Raw genomic sequence first — 21596 nt, forward strand, 5'->3', positions numbered from 1 at the left:
TAAGCACTACCGATTCTCAGGCTAAACCATTCCTGAGGGGTGTGAGCGGTCACCTGAGGTTCAAAAGTGCACCCTCGGATAACTCCGACAGGCAGGAGGGGGGGTCCCATCCAAGGGCTGGGGAGCCCTTTTTCTCCCCTCCGCGGGTCTTCAGGTGTCCCCAGGGGAGATGATTCCTCTTGATGCTACCGGCTGTCCCACACTCACACCACTCAACAAGGGCTTTTGTTCCAAAAGAACTGGTCTCGCCCTGAACCAAACCAGGTGTTCTGTTAAATTCAAGGAAAACAATTTAGACTCGGTGGAGGGATCATTTGCGTTTTTAAGGGAGCTGGCGAATTCAAACACAAGAGGTGCATGGGAGCGCTCTAGGAAGCGGTACCTCCACCCGAGCCAGGTGCCACGCGGGCCACTCCCCCTCACTGCTTCCTTGCAGAACAGGAGGGCCCCTTAGCAGGAAGCTCGCCCTGGTATGGGGCCCGTGGGCTCCGGGGTGACCGGAGACACGCAGAGCCCGCGGGGAGAGGTGCCCAAGCATCGGCAGCGGAGGGGCGGCGGGGCTCACGACCGCCTGACCGATCGCGCTCACCTGCGGGAGCGCACGGCCGGGGCTTCCCTCCTCGAGGCGGGCCTGCCGTGCGCGGCGTGAGTTCGCCATTCTTCCTGCCCGCCGCCCATCTTGCTCCCACGCGACGGCCGGCCGAAGTGCAGGTCCCCGGGGGACCACGAGGGCTTCTCTTAAATCTTAACTCTAGCTCCAGAGGTCCCGGGGACCGGGTTTGCCTCCCGAGGCTGCTGCCCTGGCGCGCTCGCCGAGGGGGCGGTGACTCCGGAGGAGGCGGGGCCGCCGCAGCTCCGCCCGCCGCCCGCCTCCCGGGCCTGGAGCGCGCGTGGCCCGAGCCGCCCGGCAGCGCCGCGCCCGGACTCGCTGGTCGCTGGCGAGGATGCTGGCGGGCTCCCCTGGGCTCGGCCCGCGCTCCCGCCGTGGAGGGCCTTGCGCGCTCCCCTAGCGCCGCCGCGATCCCCACCCGCACCGAGCCGGCGCCCCCGGATTTCCAGCCCCGCCGCCGCCTGCGCTTCCCTGAGGCGGAAGCCCGCGGATGCTGAGGGGCAGCCTCGCGCTTCTCGCGGTCGGGTCCCGGGCCTGACGGCGGGGGAGCCGGGGCCGGGCAGCGCTGCTCGGCGGGGAGCAGCGCCTCGGCGCACTGACCCAGCAGCCCGCACCCGGCCGTCCCGGAGCACGCGGCCCTGAGTCCTGCACAGGTAAGCGCCGGGCCCGCGCCCGGCTTCCAGGGGACAGGCAGCGCCCCGAGGCTGGGGAGGGATGGGAAGAGGGCCGCTAGGATTCCGAGTCTCCGAGGGCTGGGTGTTAAAAGGAAGTAAACAGAAGGAAGATACAGGAATCCCCAGGATGGTTCTGGTTTCTTCCTGGCACATTTTATTTTCAGCTTCAAGGGATTGGGCCTGAGGGAATTTAGGCGAGGAAGGCAGGGACTGAGCGGGATGACACAGAGAGCGGTGCTCAGGATGGAGCTGGCAAGGCCCCTGCATGAGACAGGAAACTGATGTCTGGTGTAGACAGCCGTGCGTGCTGCGTGGGGGCAGCGGGGAAGGCCCTGGTATGGGGGCGCTTGCAACAAGGAGCCTCCTGTGAGGGTGCGGAGGGCTGTGGGAAGTCACCCAGGAGGAAGAAAGGTGCTCCTACTTAGTGATGTCTTTCTAAGTTCCAGATGACTGCCGCCACCCGAGCCTTGGAAACCTGCTCTGTGCTCCTACCAGCCCTTCAGCCCCAGCCCAGAAGAGGCGTTCCACCATCGGCCGGTCTCAGTGAGCCCTGGTAGGTGGCCAGTTCCGGAGCCCTTCTGCTGCCCAGACCTCTTCTCCCGGGCCCAGTGGAAGCAGACGCCGGCCAGTATGCCGAGGAACCAGGGCTTCTCCGATCCTGAGTACTCGGCGGAGTACTCAGCCGAGTACTCAGTCAGCCTGCCCTCTGACCCTGAGCGCGGGGTGGGCCGGACCCATGAAATCTCCGTCAGGAACTCGGGCTCTTGCCTGTGTCTGCCTCGCTTCATGCGCCTGACCTTTGTGCCGGAGTCCTTGGAGAACCTGTACCAGACTTATTTCAAAAGGCAGCGCCATGAGACTCTGCTGGTGCTGGTGGTCTTTGCGGCCCTGTTTGACTGCTACGTGGTGGTCATGTGTGCTGTGGTCTTCTCCAGTGACAAGCTGGCTCCCCTCATTGTGGCTGGGGTTGGACTGGTGTTGGACATCATCCTCTTTGTACTCTGCAAAAAGGGTCTGCTCCCTGACCGGGTCAGCCGGAAGGTGGTACCCTACCTGCTGTGGTTGGTGATCTCAGCCCAGATCTTCTCCTACTTGGGCCTGAACTTTGCCCAGGCCCACTCAGCAAGTGACACGGTGGGCTGGCAAGTCTTCTTCGTCTTCTCCTTCTTCATCACGCTGCCCCTCAGCCTCAGCCCTATTGTGACCATCTCTGTGATCTCCTGTGTTGTGCACACACTGGTCTTGGGGGTGACAGTGGCCCAGCAGCAGCAGGACGAGCTGCAAGGGATGCAGCTGCTGAGAGAGGTGAGTCCTGCCTTCCCCCACCCTGCATCCCCTTGCCATAGGGGCTCAGGGCTCTCTGCAAGTGGTAGGGGTAAATGTGACTCGAAGGGGCAGCAACTGGGATTCTCATCTGATAGAGTAGGAACACCTCTCTCTCAACTCCTGGCTCTGCATACCGTATCATCCAGTGATTGCCCCTAGGGGCAAGAGGCTATCAGGTCATGGCCACCTGTGTTCTCTCTGAGCATTTGATAGGAAGACCCTTGTAGGTCTAGTCTAGAGACAGACAGCATTGTCCCAGCCTGGAGAACCTCTTGTGGGAGTTGTGCTCTTCAGCTGTCACTGCCTACCTCTAGCATGTGATTTGACTTGTGTGGGCTTTGTCAGCACACCTCTGTAAATGGGGGTACTGCCTGCCCTGCCTGCAGAACATGGCAATTGTCAGGATGAAAGGAAACATAGGTGAAAGCTCCTTAAGATATGTGAAGGGCTGTGGAGAGGGAAGATATAGTTATGTATCCTGCTTCTGCCACCAGGAACTCAGGGTGCCTTAAGTAGTTAGATGAGTGGAGAAGGCACTGTGTGGGGCCACTCCTGGGGACAGTTTTGCTGCCCCCTGTGATACAGAGCCTGCTAGACCTGAGGGATGGTTTCTGCTGAAAGAAGTCAGATTTTGGCCAAAGCCTAACTTATATAATGTGGTCCTACCAAGTGCAAAGAATTCCCACCAGGCCCTGGGGGACCACAGCAACTGGACACATGATCATAATCTTCTGTGCCCATTATCTGGTGACCAAAAGGAACACCATGGATCTTAGAGTCCATGGATTCCACAGTCTTACATCCTACTGTCTACTTCCTTATTTTATACTTGAGCTTGGAGCAGAGAAGTGATCTGTCCAAGGTTGCACATGTATGGCAGCCGTATGGCTGGAGTGTCCTTTCCTGCTTCTGCTTCCAGCTGTCTGCCCCCTGTATCTCATTGCCTCTGTCACCATGACCGCTACCTCCCTGGGGCTGGGAGCTGAGTCTCCAAGTGCCTTTGGTAGTTGATGCAAGAACGCTGGGGGCTGCTCCATCGCTTATGTGTGGGGCCATAAGAGATAATGGTTTTTGCTCAGGTTTAATTTTTTTCCCTAAGTTCTTGAGTCAGAGTACTTTCTGTTTTCCTGTTCTGGCCTGGGAGGTGACGTGTTTTGTGGGAGCTCCCTGACACTGCATTCTGCATGGCTCAGACCTGGGCTGTGCCTGTGCTTGTGCTAACAGGTCCTTTTATTTTTCTCCCAGTTCCCTTCTCATGCCCTTGCTGTCAGAACATCTGGGTTGATGGATTTCAGTGTGTGCCCTGCCTGTTGAAGGCTTTGCAGGACGCTGCCTGGGAAAGCCTGGCCGTAGTCATTCCTCTTGGGAATCTGTTAGAATATGATCAGATTGGCTGGCACCATTTGGGGCCTGAGGTCAAATTCTAAACTGTTACCTTCTAGTGAATGGTCACTTCCTGCCCTTTTCTCCCTGCTGCCAGGATCCCTAGCTCAGGGTGCTGTGAACAGTTAATACAACTGTGCTGTATGTAGGGAGAAGAGCAGAGCTTCTCCCAGTGGGAGCACAGAGCCCCTCTTCAAACCTCATGGCCTGCTTATTGGTAGGAGTCTTCTGGGATAGGGAGAAAGGACTTTTGAGGAACATGAAGCATTCATCTCCAAGCCGTTTCCAAGTCTTGGCAGAGTTCTGAGATAGGGGTAGAGAGGGACCCTACCAAAGTGTCAGCAATTCTGGGTTTCAGCAGGGAGCAGACTGAGGGGTAGAAAGCAGTGTGTGTCCCTGGGTGGGGATACCAAGCTGATGACTAGAGAACAAGGCAAATCTTCCCCAGGGATGGTGTCAGGCCTCCTGGCTTCATGCTGGTGAGAGGACCTGATTCTTACTCCAGGGCAGTTCTGTGGAGAGTGGGGCTGGCATGGTGTCAACTTGAAGCGATGACCTGCTGGAGGCCAGGAGAGGCAGGGTATATTGACCTGTGCCGCCAGTGGCCCTTGGGCAAGGAGTGGGCTATGGAAACTGGCCATGGAGCAGTCTGAGGGTGAGTGGACACATTTCACTCCAAGTTTCTCTACTCATGCCTTAGCCTTCTGATTTTTTCTAGCGATGGTCACAGGACTTTAACCCAAGCAGGGAGTTTGGGAGAACATCTAGTCCCAACCCACCCATTTTATAGAGATAGTAGCCATGCTGCCTCCTCTCCCAGAGCTCCCGTGTGGTTAGAGGAGCATCACTGTGTGCTCTGTTGGGTGTTTGTCCTGTTAACTAAGAGCTCAAGTGCCTCCCACTACCTCCTGAGGACAAGGATGCCTGCAGTTCTTCCCAGATCTCAGTGAAGGCAAAGCCTGTAGGGATCCCCAGCTCTCCGCTCATGGACTAGGTGGAAGCAGGACTCTTTTCTTCTCCCCTGGATTCCTCTTCCCTCTACCTCTGAGAAGGTCTGTGAGAGCCTTCAAGCCTTGTTGCTATGGGGCTTGTCTCCTAGGTAAGCAAGGAGGTTCTTGGCAAAAATGACTGGGGGCTTTGATCCAGCCGGGGTGTGGCCACAGAGCTCACAAGCCCCCAGAAATCCATGTGTCATCAGTAGAGTGTGTGTGTAGCATGCACGAGGCTCTAGGTTCCACCCCTAACACCCAAAATAAAATGAAAATAAAAAAAATTAGCATCCCAAGGGAACATGACCTTGACATGAAGCTGTGCTGAAACTTGGCTTTGGGACTAGAGAGGGGAAGAGAGGGGGACTCCCAAGGTTAAGCTGGGAGCCTGAGACAGGAGGCTGAAAGGCCCAGCTTACAGTGGGCTGTGTTCCAGAAGTTTCTGAGTCACTTGTTTGGGACCAGTGTGACTTTTTAAAAGGTGCTTGGTTCCCAGGCTCACCCACCAACGTCCTCCTAAGTCACAACATTGCTGTGTTTGTCCCTGAGCATTGTGGAGACCTTGCCTGGGTAGCTCTGTGGCTGTGGGGAGGGAGACCTGGGACCATCTCACCCTGGCCAGTAGCGGGGAGTGTCATTCTGCCCTGAGCCTGTGTTGCCTCCTGGGTGGGGGGCTCCCTGAAGGATGTGAGGGGCAGGGGCTTGAGAGCCAGATACCACCCCATCCTAACCAGGCTACCTCCCAGGAACTTTGTCAGACCTACTTGGGGTCTGTTTTCCTCTTTCTGCTGCGTATGTGCCCCCACTCTCACCCCTGCCCTGGGCAAGTGGCCCTCTGGCAAGGAGTGGGCTATGGAAACTAGCCATGGAGCAGTCCCATGGCTACAATGCAAAGACTCCCCCTTGCATTGTAAAGGACAGACTTGAGTGTCACAGTTAACACCTATGGTTCTGGAGGACTTGTGAATTGTGTGGTTTGGCTTTCACTGATAGTAGCACCAAAGTGGCTTTCCCAGTGCCAGCAGTCTTCTTCTGTAGCCCTCATGAGCCCCAGTCCATACCCAGCCCTCTGTGGAGAAAGATGGAAGGTACGCATGGGGTGCAGGGATGCCAGACACCCTGTCTGTCCTGGGTTCTTCTCAGGAGCTGACAGGTGGGATTCTAGTGGGAGAGCAAGTTGAGGCAGGGATGGGTGGGCTTGGAGTTTTACTGCTTCACTGACAGATTATTCTAGAACATTACAGAGTATTACTGGGTCTGAGCTTTTCAGCACTCAGGGACCAGGAGAGTGCATCAGGCTGTGGTGGGGACAGCCCAGGCCTGGGGCTCTCTGGGAGAAAGTGGTTATGAGAGGGGCTGGAGCTGCTGCTGGCAGCCTTTACCTGGGTCTCCCCTCTCCTGGGTCATGGCTTGCATAGCTTGTGAAGCATAGTTAGACCTTTACTCACCCAAATTTAAAGGAGGAGAGATTTGTTTGGCTTATTGTTTTACTGTGTTCAGTCCATGGCTATTTGGCTCCAAAGCAGAGATGGCCTGGTAGTAAGGCCTGGTGGAGGACACCTGCCTACCCTGTGACAGCCAGGCATCAAGGGATCATTTTAGGTCTACACTATAATGGCCTGTTAAGATCTTTACTCATAGAGTAAAATAGGATGATGCTGTGGATGTGTAATTCCTTTCACACCTGCAAAATGCATGGGAAGTCACTCACCCAGTGAAGGAACATGTGGAATAGGGAGAATGTGTGAGAAGGGACAAGACTTCCAAGGACAGCCTTGTCTAAAACTGAATTAAGGGGGGGGCCTGGCCCTAGCTCAGTTCTTTAAGTGGCTGCTTCCACAAAGCTGTCAGCCTCAGGTTGCTGTAGTTCGATCCTCACAGCACTCCGGCCAGCCAAAAGTGCCCTGAAGGCATTCAAGGAGAAAAAAAAAAAAATAATAATCCTTGGGGCCGGGGAGATGGCTCAGTGGAATAAGCGCTTCCCTGGCAAGCACAAGGGCTGAGTTCAATCCCCGGTTCCGCAAAAAAACAAAACTGAATTAAATGTCCTTATACGGTGATCATCCCATTAATCATAGGTGTGATTGGTTCCATTTCACAGATGAGGAAACTGAGGCCCAATGAGGTAGAGGAGATAGATGACTAGGGAGGGGACACTGATGAGTGAGAAAGGGGGATGTGGGCTTCCCTGAGAGACCTTTTTGCTCAGTGCAGCAGGCATTGGCCTCCTCCTGCCTCTTTGGCTGTCTCAGAGGCCTTTGCTAAATGCTTAAGCATAGCACCAAGAGATGGAAGGCCCTAAAACATGATAGGAAGCACCCCCACCCTGAATTGGATGCAAGGAAGGGACAAGCCCATGACAGAATGTTCCCTGTACGCCTGCACCCGGAGCATGTGACGCATGTGAGAGACGTGGTGAGGTCAGGAAAGCAGCAGGTCTGGGCTCTTTCGGCCACCGGAAGCCGCCTGTGGGTGAGGCTGTGCATGGGCAGGTCAGGAGAGATAGACATCCTGGTTTTGAGGCCTGAGCTGTGCCACCAACCCTGGGCAGGAGGGCAGCAGCCAACTGTTCCTGAAGAGCACACAGATTGGCATCTGGGGAGAACTGGACTGCTGCAGAAATGCACAGAGGGAAGCCGCAGGGCCCTCAAATCCGGCCAACTGTGCTGGATGGGGGATAATGGATTACTGAACATGGGAACAGTTTCTGTGGAAATTCACCCCCTGTCCCTGTCCCTGGTCTCTTTTCTCTGCGGCCTTTTCTGACTCTTATCTATGTGTAAACAGCTTTTTCAGTATGTCCTTGTGGTTCATGTGCAATTTAGGGCCCACCTTTCACCCACATTTCACTGACATTTTACTGGGAACATCAGAGTGCTTCTGTTTGTGATTTCAGATAGGCTCTTTATAATCAGGTTTTTCTCAAGAGGAAAAGGAAGCCTAGGGCTGTACGGGGGTGGGAGGACTGGGTAGCTCTGTATGAGCACACACGTGTCAGCGCATGTGCACACGCACAGACATGCAGTCTTGTGCCTGAGCTTGGCTGACCCAAAGGTCGTGGTAAATTTTCCATGGGTGGAGTTGCTGAGACTCCAAGGCTGCTCTTGTCCCACAGTTTCTTTGTACACCACAGATCCCATTCTGGTGGCCTGGCCCTGAGTAATTCATGCACCCTCTCCACTATTTCCCAGACTGAGATGCCTGTGTGGCCGAGGACCTGTGTCTATGCGGGTGGCCGGGGTCCCCCCCCATTCCTAAGCTCTCACCCTGGTCTAGTTGACTGTCTTTCGGTGAGAGGAAGGCAATCCTACTTTAAAGATAAGGAAAGTGAAATGTGTGGTGATTAAAATGACCTAGATCAGGATTTGAACTCAGACCAGTAGAATCCAGAGTTCTTGTCTTCGGCATCACTAAAGAAGCCTGCAACAAAGGATCTACAATCTGAGGTACAGGATCTCAGGATAAATCCTGAGGAGATTTCACTGACCTTATCAGACCCAAAAGCTACAACTCTTGTTGCATAGGTCTTGCTTTATCTTGGTCTTTTTTAAAAATTTTATTTGTGTGTGTATGTGTGTGTGTGGCAAGCTCAGCCCACCAGGGGGCGGGGCTGACTGGTATGTGGGTGCTGGGGGATTGAACTGCAGTCCCTGTGCTTTGCTAAGCTTGTTCTAAGTAGGTGATTTAGACCACTGAGCCATCCCACCAGCCTCTTTATCTTGGTCTTACCCATCCAGCAAAGTATAAAAACAAAGTATAAGAAGTAAAGCCATGCTGTTATGTTGAGCTGTAGGGGACTCAGGTCAACAATTTCTGACATTGCCAGTGAAGTGGAAGACCCAATACTATTATGGACTACTGGACTCTTTTAGAATATTTTGCTGAGTTAACACACCTATAATATTCAAATAACGGAACTAAACAAAAAAAGGGGATACAGATGAATGTCCATTTTGTATCTGTGTATTCAGAATGGTTAGGATAGATATATAGTTACATTCTCTTCATGAATAGAGGGATTTGTTCTAATAGTGTTTATAAATAGGATATCAAGTCCGCATCTTGTACAGCAGATAACCACTAGGAAGAAGGTATGCAATGTGTTAACTATTGAAACTGTCCTACTAATTTGGTTTGAAACTGTCCCATTGCTATTCGTTTCTCAGTAAAATTATGGGGGGGGTGGGAAGAAGCCAGCATGCCTTTCCTCGGCTGTTAGGTGTATACCCAACAGGGCTGGGGCTGTTTTCTCAACCCCTAGGCATTTGGAAGGGTAACTTGGGGGACCAGAAGGTGCTGCTAGGGCCTCGAACAATGTATGCTAATCAAGGAACGTAGCTGTTGGGGTGTTGAGTATTGCAACCCATAGCCCTTTGTACACAAATGTCCCTGATATGAACCAACTGGTCAGGACAGTATTAAATTCTGTTTACTGTATGGAATGTAGTATTGCATTCTAAAACATTTTTCTTAGAAACGGATACCCGCAAGTTTGGACAAATAAGAATTATATGTTGGTTAGTGTTATGGCTCCTGTCTAGATGTCCCCCAGAAGCCTCATGTGATTGTAGCTGGGGCTTTTCAGAAGTAGCTGCATCGGGCTGGGGAGATGGTTCAGTGGAATAAGTGCTTCCCAGGCAAGCGCAAGGGCCTGAGTTCAATCCCGGGTTCTGCAAAAAAAAAAAAAGAGTGTGAGTGCTACATGCCTTAAGGGAAGGTAGCCTGGATAAGATAAAAGGGACAGAAGGTGGCTTGCTTGCCTTGCTACCTTCCACGTCTCCCCTACCCTCTCGGTGATGCCTTTCTGCTGGGCTGCCCCCTGTGTCTGCCAAGCCACCCTGCCTCTGAGTCAACTGATTATGGACTAAATGCTCTATAAATTGTGAGGTTAAATAAACATTCCCTCCTTTAACATTGGGTGTCAGGTATTTTGTTTGAGCAACTAAAAAAGTAAACAAGACATTGGGTGTGGCAGCACATGCCTATAAAACCCAGCACTCAGGAGGATCACAGTTTTGAGCCCAGTTTAGGCAACTTAGAAGCTTAGAACTTAGTGAGACCCTGTCTCAAACTAAAAAAAGCCTAGGAGTATAGCTCATTGTTAAGACCCTGGTTCAATCCTCAGTACCACACATACACAAAGAAAATTCTGTGTTGGCCTTCTAGGAACTTGCTAGTGTGGGATGCCCCATTTCTCAGCAGTCTTCCTGAAGACCCCTCTATTTGCTTACCCTGTGTTTCAGTAATCCATTGCCATGTAACAGTCCCACACCTAAGGGCTCCAAAGACTTAACGGTTTCCTGTTTCCTGTGGTTCTCTGGGTTGGCTCTGTTCTGCTAGGGTTTTCTGCTTTTGTGGCCCTAGCAGAGGTCGCCCACTAGCTGCCAGGGCTGATCCTTTCATCAGTCAGCGATGGGCTGAAGGGCAGGGCAGCAGGTTCTGAGGAGGTTTTATTCTGTGTCTACAGCAGGATCTCCGAGTGGCTTGCTCCGGCTTCCTCAAGATAACGTTGTTCTCAGGGAGAAAATGGAAGCTCCTAGAGTTAAGGGCCAGGTTCATAAAGCTAGTCACCAGCTACTCAGATCTACTCAGAAGAAATGATTCTATGCTGGGAAGTAAGGATGACTGGGTGAGGGCACAATGACCGAGTGGCACCACCTTTTGAGGTCGTTTACTAAGCCAGGAGGTAGGAAGCAGATGCTCACAAGAGGTGCTGTTGCCGGGATGGGGTTGGGGGTAGAGGTGTGCTGTGACCACTCTTCAGGAGTTGCAAACATGGTCCACCACAGGGTATGTTTAGCTGCATTAAGGTGTTGATGCTCTGTGCATGCAGTACATCATTTCTCAGGCTTTGGGGAAGTTTGGGAATGCCTCACAGGCAAACAGAAGATGACTTGTAGTTCTGCGTGGCTCTGGCTGCCCTCTCACATGGGGAGAATTCATTGGCTACCCTTCCTAACGCAGTGGGCCCTACACCCAGTCCAGGGTATGAGGAAGCAGTCTTGTCTTTTCTGTCCACAGCAGCTGGTGGGTGGCTGGGTTCTGACATTTGTGTGCCTTCCGCAAGAGGCTTGGTACATCCTTCAGAAGCGCGTAGAGTGTGACTTTCTCTGCAGGCTGTCATTTACCTTGAGGAAGGTTAAGGCCGGTGGTGGATGGCATTATGCGCTCTTTGTGATGCCTCTGTATTGCCGGTTATTCTAGGAATGCTTGTGGAATACTTACATTCCAGCTTTGCTGTTACCTTTATTTCCTTCAGTGTCAGCTCTCATGGAGAGTTTGTTAAGTTTCGGCTATATCCAGTTCAGGGGAAATGTTCTTAACATTAATCCAAGTGCTTTGAGAATGAGCTTTTAAAGTGAGATGTATTTACTTCTTTAAGGGTGCTTGCTGATCAGTGCTTCTTTGCTACTTGTTAATAAAGACCCTCTTGGGTCCAGGCAGAGAGCAGAAGCGAAGGAGGGATTTTAGGAGTTAGTGACATTATGCTGGGCTTCATCCTCAGGCAAAGATTACTGACCTGAAGTCACACCAAAGAGTGGCTGCTCAGAGTCATACTTGTTGCCACCCCACCTCCCCTGGTTGTTCCTCCCATCTAAGGGAAAACTTCATTCCTTTTTACTACCTATCAAACATTTCATTAAGACAACAAACACAGGGCTGGTGAGATAGCTCAGTGGTCTGAAGTGCCTGTGTAGGCACGCTTAGGTAAGTGCAGGGACTGCAGTTCGATCCCTGGCACACAGGCTGCAGCAGCCTTGCCCCTAGGGCAGGCTGAGCTGGCCTCAAAAAAAAAAAAAAAAAAAGACAACCAATAGTTCCTGGCTGGGTGTACAAAGCATGAATGAAACTCCATCTCTGCCCTCAAGCAGTTCATGAGCTATAGTGTAAATCCTGCTGGTGGAAGAGAGCCTGGGGAAATAGCTAAAGAAGGCTTCTCAAGAGCTACTGTTGAATTGGGTCTTGAAGAATGGTTAGGAGTTTGCCAGGTGGAGCAGTGAGCATAGGTCAGAGTCATAGGAAACTCTGACTTGCTTGGGACTGGTAACAGTAGCAGGAATGGGTGGCAGGAGCTAGGGAGATGAAGGAGGGAAGCCAGATAGCAGAAGGGCTAGAAAATTTGGGTTTTGTTGTTAAGATGATGAGGTTCCAATGAAGGAATTAGGTGGAGGACAGGGAAGATCTGGTTGGGATGTGGAAGGCCATTCTGGTGGACTTGAGTGAAGGCAGGACAGTTTAGGAGGCTGCTGAAGCCTGGGCCAGCCATCACGATGGAAGCAGGGATGGAGATCAGCTGAGTTTCAGGGACCCGTGGGACATCCACATGCCAGTGGCAGACTGTCCTGTGAATGATTAGTGAGTACACGCTGCATCCTCAGCCCTGGACTCAGGTCTCAAGCAGGGGCTAGACTTCTAGATTGGAGGATCATTGACATTTCAGTGGTACCTAAAACCGGGGGTGGGAGGGTTGAGGGGTTTTCCAGGGAGACTGTAGCATCAGGGAAGATGGCTTGGGACCCCACACAACTCACACTAGGAAGCAGCACAGGCTGCGGGGTCTTCAGTGGGAAGCACCCATAACTGCCTCTGCTTCCTGCCTGAGCACCCATGTGGCCTGTGATGGGCACAGGCAGCCCTGTTTGCTGGTATTAGGGAAACTAAGTCAGGCCTAGGAGAGGAGGGGCTGTGGTATGAGGTCAAGGTCCATTTCTTCCTGGTGTCCCTGGCAAACAAGGCCACGGGGTGTTACATTGTTACCCGTGGGGCGGTGAAGCACTGCTAGTTATTTCTGTCTTAGAGTCATCTTGGGTGACCATCTCTCACCTTTGATTTATGAATGAATCAGGCCAAGTTCATTCATTATTTTCTCATTTCTTTTTTGCTTTTTTTTTTTTTTAAATATTTATTTATTTATTTATTTTGTGTGTGTGTAGCCAGTTCAGCCCACCAGGGGGCAGGGCTGGCTGGCATGTGGTGCTGGGGATTGAACCGCGGTCCCTGTGCTTTTTCTTAGCTTGTTCTAAGTAGGTGCTTTAGACCACTGAGCCATCTCACCAGCCCATCTTTTTTGCTTGTTGTGAAAAAAAATTTTTTTTTTTTTTGACATAGGGTCTCATTATGTAGCCCAGGTTGGCTTCAGACTCACAATAATCTTGCTGCCTCAGCCTCCCAAGTGCTAGGATTACAGGTGTGTGCCACCATGCCTGACTTAACAATATTTCAAACTATAAAATTCTATAAGATTGCAAAGTCTCATATTCTTTTTCTGAAGGGGATCTTTTTACTCTTTTTTTTTTTTGGTCTTTAGTACAGAGTCTACAACGTCTCACTACACAGATCAGACTCAGTGATTCTCCTGTTTTTCAGCCTCCAAGGCTGGGATTACAGGCACACACTACCATGCGCAGTCCCAACCGCCCTGTCAGGGTGCCCCGGGGGCGGGGTCAGCACAGCAGGCCCTGGGATCGAACCCCTGGCCCCTGTGTCTGCCTAAGTAGGCACTTTAATCCACTCAGTTGAGCTATTGGGCTATTGGGCTGGCCCTGTTTTTACTCAGTTATTACTTTTACTTAACCCTTTCTCTCTTTTTCCTTACTAGTGCTATTCACACATTCTATCAGCAGGCTTGTTGACTCTTTGCTTTTCACATCTTGCTATCTCTTATCTCTTCCTTCAGGTCTTTACTTTTTTCCAGCTGTTCCTTCAAGCAAAATTCTTCTTTGTGGTTCCTGAGGTATTCACTTAGAGTGGAAACAAATAGTTTTTTTCCTTTTCTCTTTCTCCCCCAAGCACACTTTCTTGTAAACAGAGTAAATGACAGGAGCTCCTCTCTCTACCTCTGCTCCAAGACCCCTGGGTACAAGTGGTCCAGGTTTGAACTTTGCAAGATTTCATGTTGTGATTTGTTGGTCACCTGTCATCTTTTTTTTTTTTTTTGCAGAACTGGGGATTGAACTCTCACCTGTCATCTTGAGATTGGTCCCCTGAAATATAGTTTGGTGTCAGCTGAGTCAGACCTGGAAGTGTAGGCTGCAGTTCCCCCTATCCAGTGTCATTGTTGTCTCTAGCCGGATCCTAGGCTGCACTTGGAGTCTGAATTTTTCCTGCAAGGGGGCTAGGCTCTGAAGGATTTATCCTTCATGGGCCAGATTCTTTTTTTTTTTTTTTTTTGCGGAACCAGGGATTGAACTCAGGCACTTGCGCTTGCCAGGGAAGCGCTTATTCCACTGAGCTATTTCCCCAGCCCCATAGGCCAGATCCTTAAAGACTCACAGCACAAAGCTGAGTAACTATCTTAGTTCAGTTTCTATTATTGTAAGAAAATACTTGGGACCTGGCAATTTATAAAGAATAGAGGAGCCAGGTAACTTCAGCCAATTAAAGTGCCTGCTAAGGCAGGCGAAGGGATTGGGGTTCTATCCTCAGTGTGCCAGCTGGCCCTGCCCCTGGGGTGGCTGAGAGAGATTGAGACTGGGTGTGGTGGTGTGCACCTGTAATCCCAGTGCTTGGGAGGCTGAAAACAGGAGGATCACCATGAGTCCAATCTGTGTAGTGAGACTCTGTACTAAATACATTAAAAAGAAGAATAGAGGTTTATGTCGTGGTGGTTCTGGAGACTGGGGAGTCCCAGGGTGTGGTGTTGACATCTGGTCTGCTTCTGGTGAGGGCCTTGTGCTGCCTATGCTCACGGGACAGCAGAGGAGCAGGCAGGCACGTGTGGCAGAGCCAACAGGAGTCGGCTGTGGCAGCCTGCACTTGGGAGGATGAGCCCACTCCTGCAAGAAAGGCACCAACCTCCCTTGAGGACCTAATTACCTCTGAAAGGCTTTCCTACATCTGAGAACTATTATACATTTCACTATGAGGTTTTTGGTTTCTGTTTTTTGTTTGTTTTTTTGCAGGGCTGAAAATTGAACCAAGGGCCTCACATTGCTAAGAAAGCGTTGTGCCACAGAACTACATCCACACTCATATTCAAAGGAACAATACGATATTCAAGCCTTAGCAGTCACCAGCTTGATCATGACAGATGGACCTTCCTACCCTCTGGGGTAGGGTAATGGGGTTGGGGAGGTATTAATACCTCCCTGTGTGGTTTTATCACTTCCCAATGCTGTCCCTGCATGGGATGTCATACCCTCAACCCTCCCACCACCTTTTTGAGACAAAGTCTCACTGTATAGTTCAGGTTGGCTTTGGGCTCACTGTGTAACCCTTGAACTTGGCGAGTGCTGGAATTATAGGTGTGTGCCATCACGCCCTGGCCATCTTCTTCCCTCCCTTCCTCCTTCCCTCCCTTCTTATGTATTTGGTATAGGGTCTCACTATGAAGCCTTGACTTCTGATCCTCCTGTTTTCAGCCTCCCCAGTGCTGGGATTACAGTGGCTGGCTGAATGTGCCTGGGGGTGGGGTTGGCGCAGCATGTGGTGCCAGGGATTGAACCCTAACTGGTCTCTGCACTTGCCTAAGCAGACACTTAGGCTGTTGAGCTATCTTGCCAGCCCTGGCCAACCCTTTTATAATAAACAACCACATTTGGTTTTCCTGGATGTGTCTAGGGAAAAAAAATCCCTGAGCAACCCAAATGAACATTTTCACAATTATTGGACATTTCTTCATAGTAATTTAGGAAAAACAAAAGTTTAACTTCAAATCTCACTACACTGATCATGGCTGCACTTACTGGACAGGGCTTCTGATCATTAATTCTATAATCAGGAACAAAAACCAACTTAATGGGGAAATAGAGCATAGCAACAGAGAGAGGAGATTTGAAAGCCCAGCTCACTTTGTTTTGTCATGGAAGTGTTACAGTGTATTTTTGGTGAAGCTTTCTTAGGACAAAGAATACTTTTTGATGCACATTTTCCTATTTGTTTCCCTACTGTGGCAATGGTCTTTCATTTGTCATCTTCATCCTGTTTTTGCAGGAGTGAATTAAATTGGGAAGCTATGAAGAATGTCTCTGGGATGATTTGGGGTGAAGGGGGGCCAGACATAGCCTTGTGCTGTGGGAGCTGGTTCCTTGATTTGGAATCAAGGGGGTCTGGTTGCAAACTGGTAGCAACATATTGGGACTGTGAAGTTGTAGAACACCCTCATGGGTCCTGGTGGCCTTCCTTTGTCCCCTTGTGCCTTTTACCCCTGCCCTTCTCTTGAGGTTGGTGATACACAACTCATGAGGCTTAGCACAGGATGCAGGGAAGGTGAGGACTTGGACTTGCCATCTGGCCTGCAGACAGTGCCGAGTGGCCTTCTGTGTGTCCCTAACACATCTAGCCTTTGCTTCCCAGTCCCTAGGGGGACACTGCCCTTGGCCACAACTGAGCTGGTCTGAGGACTGCTATAGTGCTCCCAGGTAGCATTTATATAATGTAAAGTATGTTTTGCCTGCCTCGTGTCTATTGGCTACCCCTCACTATCACTGTCTCTTTATAGACGACAAAGTGGGGTAGGACAGTGAGAAAAAGATGGCGACCGGGCTCCAGAGGCATGCAGTGCTGCTGGTCTCTGTATCCAGAGACAGACCCAAAAGGTGCCTTCTTTGAGACGTGTGAGACAGGTGGTTGGCTGATTAATACAAAAAGTTAAATAATTACAGTAGTGATCATATGGCTGCGCGTCAGAGCACAGAGAACAGTACTAAAATTAAGTGGCTTTTACTGTATGTGAAGAAAGGAAGCAACATCCTGAGCCAGGCAGGAGTAGACTGATGATCCCACCAGGGTGTAGGAGAGCCTCGGTCCCTCACAGACACTGAGGGGAGTGGACTTGGATGGGGCACAGTGGAGCACCTTGGGTAATAGCAGTGATTCCTGTCCTCTTTTTCTGTCTCTGTCCACATCCCCTCCTCTGCTGAACCTAGGGGCAAATGCTGTACCACTCAGCCACATCCCCATCCCTTTTTATTTTTTAATGTGAGGCTTTTATTTTTATTTTTATTTTTTTATGCCAAGTTGCCCAGGCTAGCCTCAGACTCACAATCCTCCTGCCTCATCTTCCTCATAGCCCGGATTGCAGGCGCGTACCACTGTTCTCAGCTGGTATTCATGTGGTCCTTACTGGTATACATTTATTATCATCCATGAAAATGTGTACTTAATATGGATTCAGTCTCCTAAATAAAACTCTGTAGATTTTATAAAATGTCAGTAAAATCTAGAAATCACAAAAATTATATATACATATGTACATTTATGTGTATTTTAAATCACTTCCTTTAACTGAGAATACTTAGTTGTACAGCCATTTGTTAGCCTTTGTTGAAGGGCACGTTCTTCCTTTGTGTGTAGGTAGATGTTGCATATCCCGAATCTGAAGTGCTTGGGAGCAGAAGTCCCTTAGAAATTTTGTGCATAAAACAGAGCTTCATGTTGTATTTTTCACCCGTGGCATCATGTCAGTGTTCAGAAAGTCTGAGATTTTGGAGTCTTCTCTGTTACTCGCATTTCCAAAATACATTTCTTAGAATCAACACATACCACACATTCATGTTTTATTTCTGTTTGATTCATTTATGTAAATATAATGTCAAAAAGGGCATAAACACATTTGGGATGAAACATGACTGGCTCTGGGGAAGCTTCAGAAGTTAGTGCAGAGGTAAATGCTTGCAAGTGCCAAGGGCTGGCTGTCCCAACTGTCGGCCCCCTTCCCCTTCTCCTCCGCACTCCCTCTCCCTCCCCCCTCCTGACCCTTAGCTCAGGGCTTTCTTGCACTGGGCTCCCTCAGCGCCCACACTGCATCCATTCCTGATCCTGGAGTAGCCACAGGAAGTAGTACATGGCTGCCTCCGCTTCCTTCCCGGCAGCCCTTCCAGTGCTAGAATTCCACTGGCGCTCTCTGCCCTTGATCTGTCTTTTTTTTTTTTTGCAGAACCAGGGATTGAACTCAGGCCCTTGTGCTTGCCAGGGAAGCGCTTATTCCACTGAGCCATCTCCCCGGCCCCTGCCCTTGGTCCTTGAGAGCCGGCTGTCTCACTTTTCAGACACCCTTGGGTGACATGGTTTCGGGGTATGCACCACTCTGGGCTCCTTTCTTAGTTGCACACTGTGCCTCTGAGCCCTTAGGCACATCGTGAAGACCCCCCTCGTGAAGACCCCCCCTCCCCCGTGAAGACCCTTGCTCCCCCAGCCTTTGGCAGGATGCAGCTTAAGATCAGTGTGGTCTCCGCGCCCAGTTGTCAGGCCTTCCTGAAGGAATGATTCATTTAAGTTAGAGAGCCGGGGCTGTCTGCAGCCTGCATGCCTCTCATGCTAGCTTCCCTCCCTTGTTGCTTCTCTGCCTGTTTTGCAGCCCGGATCAGCAGAGAACAGCACAGCTACTAAATGGTACCTGACATATTCCTTCCTTGGCTTCTCTCTGTGTATTTGAGTTTAGAATATTTCATTTGTATGCCTACACATGGACATTTATGTTCTGTTTACCTGCTTATGTCTTTTCCTTCTGCTGGACTTGTGTGGCCCTGGATAAGGTTTGTACAAGCTTCAGGGTGCTGGAGATACACAGTGAATAATCTGGGGTCCCTCATGCAAGGGAAGCCCTGTTCCATTGGTTTATTTTAAATAAGTAATTGCTTACTGCCTGGGGATGGGCCTTGTATAGAGAAGTTACTGCATTCATTTTGGTTAAATATTGATCCGAGAATTATTAGGTGGAATCATATGAAGTTGTCAGTAGCAAATCACTTTCAACCTGCCAAAAGTAGCAGTTTTATTGTATATGGTTCAATGTAGTATAAAAATAACAAACATATTTACTATAGAGAGCCTGGAAATAGAGTATGGAAAATATTACCTGTTATATTATTCACCAAGGATTACTTTATTATTATTATTATTATTATTATTATTATTATTATTTTTTTAATGTATTTGGTTGTTGCAGGGTCTCACTACGCAGCTTGGGCTCATGGTGATCCTCCTGCTTTCAGCCTCGCCAGTGCTGGGATTATAGGTTTGTGCCACTATTCCCTGGACTCTGGCCAGCTTAGCCTGCCCTGCAGGCAGGGCTGGTGTAGCATGTGGTGCCAGGGATTGAACCGTGGTCCCTGCACTTACCTAAGTTTGCCTAAGCAAGTGCTTTAGTCCACTGAGCTATCTTACCAACCCCCTCCCTTTTTGAAGATAGGTACAAATGTCCATTTTTTCTCCTTAGTTTGGAAATGCTTGCTATAGGAGTATGAAGAATGAGATGAAAGTCCTCCTTCCCTCTCCTACTCTGCTTCCATGGGTAATATCACCAAGTACTTGGTGAGGGTACTTCCAGAGGACTTTCTATGCATTTGCTTATTTATGTACATATATGCACATTTAGCATAGGTAGATTTTTTTATGTAAGTTTATGCAAAACAGTGTTAATATCTGCACATTCTGTTTGTCACTGTGGTCTTCCACTGAGGGGACCTGCGCTCTTGCAGCCATGTGGTCCAACTTGAGTTCCTGGCCCTGTTTATTGTCTACACCTGTGGTTGCTCCTTGAGCCGAGGAAGAGCCTGGCTGGTTTGGCAAGCTGCTCCTGCCTTCCTCCGTTGGTTGACAGCAAGGAGACCCAGGGCTGGGGTGGCAGAGGTGGCTGTGAGGGCAGCAGCATCCCAGCCGAGAGTGAGGTCCTGGCCTCTGCTTGCACTGGATCTGCCTGGGCCTGCGTGAGGGGTTCATTCACCAAGACTCAGAAAACCTTCCCGGTTGATACAGCCATCAGCCTTCAATGGGGTCAGGAGGAGGGAATAGCCAACTAGGTCAGGTGTTGTGGCCAGAGACTGAGGGCTTAGGCAGCCACTGTGGACTGTGGGTACTAGAGTCCCCCTCCTGATGTTCTGTGCATTTCTTACTTTGCCTATTTCATAGACATTTTGTCAGGAAATTGTAGTTGAGTTCAAACTCTGCCCCTCTCTAGGTTCTATGGTCTTGGGCAAACTTTTGCTCTTGCCGACCGTTGGTTTCCCTCCACAGTTGGGATGGGTGGTGAGGCTCAGGACACAGCTGGTAACTTGAGGTTAACCCAGGGCTCCTTAGGCTGGTCCTAGCGTTTATAAGCTCTGTGATCTTGGTCAAGAGGCTTGATCCTCTCCGTGCCCTTAGATTCACTAAAGTCTAAGCTCCTCATATAGTGCTGACTCATAAGTTTGTTCTATGATGGTGCTGCCAGCTTTCGTGGGGCAGCGGTAAAGAATATATAGAAGCATTTTATAAGCTGCAAAGCCTTGCACAAATGGGAGAGTTATTATTATGTGTTTGTCTCTGGCTGTGTAAAACTAGAACCATATCCTACTGGGAAGTGGCAAAGTGTGTTTTGCTTGGGTGGAATTTACAAGCCAGGAGGAGCTGGTGTTTGCACCTCAGGGGATCTTGTTTCTGTTGCTCGGCCTCCCTCCCGCCTGCTGTTTCTGCAAGGAGAAACCATGTGGATGGCATGCGTGCTCTCTGGGGACATTCTCAGGCTTTCAGGAGGAGACCCAGAGGAGAACTCACCTGAGGTCACACAATCTGACGGCCCAGATCTGTGGCCTGGTTTCCAATTCAGTCCCTTTGATCAAACTGGGAGCTAGTGACCAAGAGGACAGCAGCCGAGGGTGGTTGGCAGGGACCTGTGACAGGAGACCGGAAGTCCAGAGATTTTCCAGTGGCTGCCAGAAGGTTCTGTTCTTGAGGGTTCTGTGGCTCTGCAGAAGGAGCTGAGGTGGAAGTAGGGTAGAAGGGCTGTGAGGAATGGATGCAGAAGGGTAGGTAGGCCTTGAAGTGGAGATCCAGGTACCAGTAAATGAGAGGGCAGTGGGGCGTCAGGAGGACTTTGTCTTGTTAGGCTGTTGTGTGGTTGTGTGGGAGGGTGGAGGAGGCGAGCGGGCAGGCCGTCTGCGTGTCTGTGCTTGGAAGCGACAGCACAGTGCTGTGGTTTTCTGCCATTGCAAGTTTCCGGTGAAAATGAGAATGATTCAGGCTGCAGAGCTTGCTGGTGTTTACCTCCCTGGGGTCTCTCTGGCCCCCCAGGCTGGGGTCCTCTCCCCTAGAGATATAGGCAAGTAGCTGTGTGGTTTCCAGGACCTGTTCTATTCCTGCCCCTGTAGTTTATAAAGAGGAACTCAGGCTGAAGTTCTCTCTCCCTAACTCCTGAGATATTGACATATGACTTTAGAGGACGACTCCTTTGACTGAGTGTGATGAACTTAATCTGCTGTGTGGCTCATTCTCCCCTTTGAAAAATGGGGAAATGGAACCTGACTGCTTCATAATATGCTCCACATTTTTGCCTGAGGAAAGACTCAGTTGGGTGCATCCAGGCAGAACCGTTGCTTTCACTCCCACTCCCTTTCTTCTGAGTGTGAGGACAGGGCTCACCACAAGGTGACTGAAAGAAGATCTTTAAGGCATCGTCAAGGGGCCACTGTGACACAGACAGGAGAGTTCAGAGAAGAAAGCTCCAGGGGGAGGAGGCCTTCCTGATGGGCAGGAGAGGAACAGGGGCATCTGCTTGGGAACAGAGCTCTGGAGGGAGAACATGTATGACATACGTGAAATGTGTGTGGTAACAGATTTTGGAGACTTGAGCATGTGAGAGAATATGACAGGGTTCTGAGGGCTTGCCTGGCAAGTGTAAGATCCTGAGTTTGATTC

General features: G+C 50.4%; 1 protein-coding gene across 1 annotated transcript in view; it reads left to right on the forward strand.

Moving 5' to 3' along the window:
• The first annotated feature begins 937 nt into the window (after nt 1-937).
• Nucleotides 938-21596, forward strand: part of Adcy3 (adenylate cyclase 3) — a 96091-nt gene continuing 75432 nt past the window's right edge. The window contains exons 1-2 of the mRNA XM_023711115.1: nt 938-1263; nt 1731-2653. Coding sequence (XP_023566883.1) covers nt 1915-2653 — 739 coding nt within the window. The 5' untranslated portion in view covers nt 938-1263; nt 1731-1914. The remainder of the gene's footprint in view (nt 1264-1730; nt 2654-21596) is intronic.

This window comes from Octodon degus, unplaced genomic scaffold, assembly GCF_000260255.1.
Source record: "Octodon degus isolate 3935 unplaced genomic scaffold, OctDeg1.0 scaffold00019, whole genome shotgun sequence".
Taxonomy (NCBI): Eukaryota; Metazoa; Chordata; class Mammalia; order Rodentia; family Octodontidae; genus Octodon; species Octodon degus.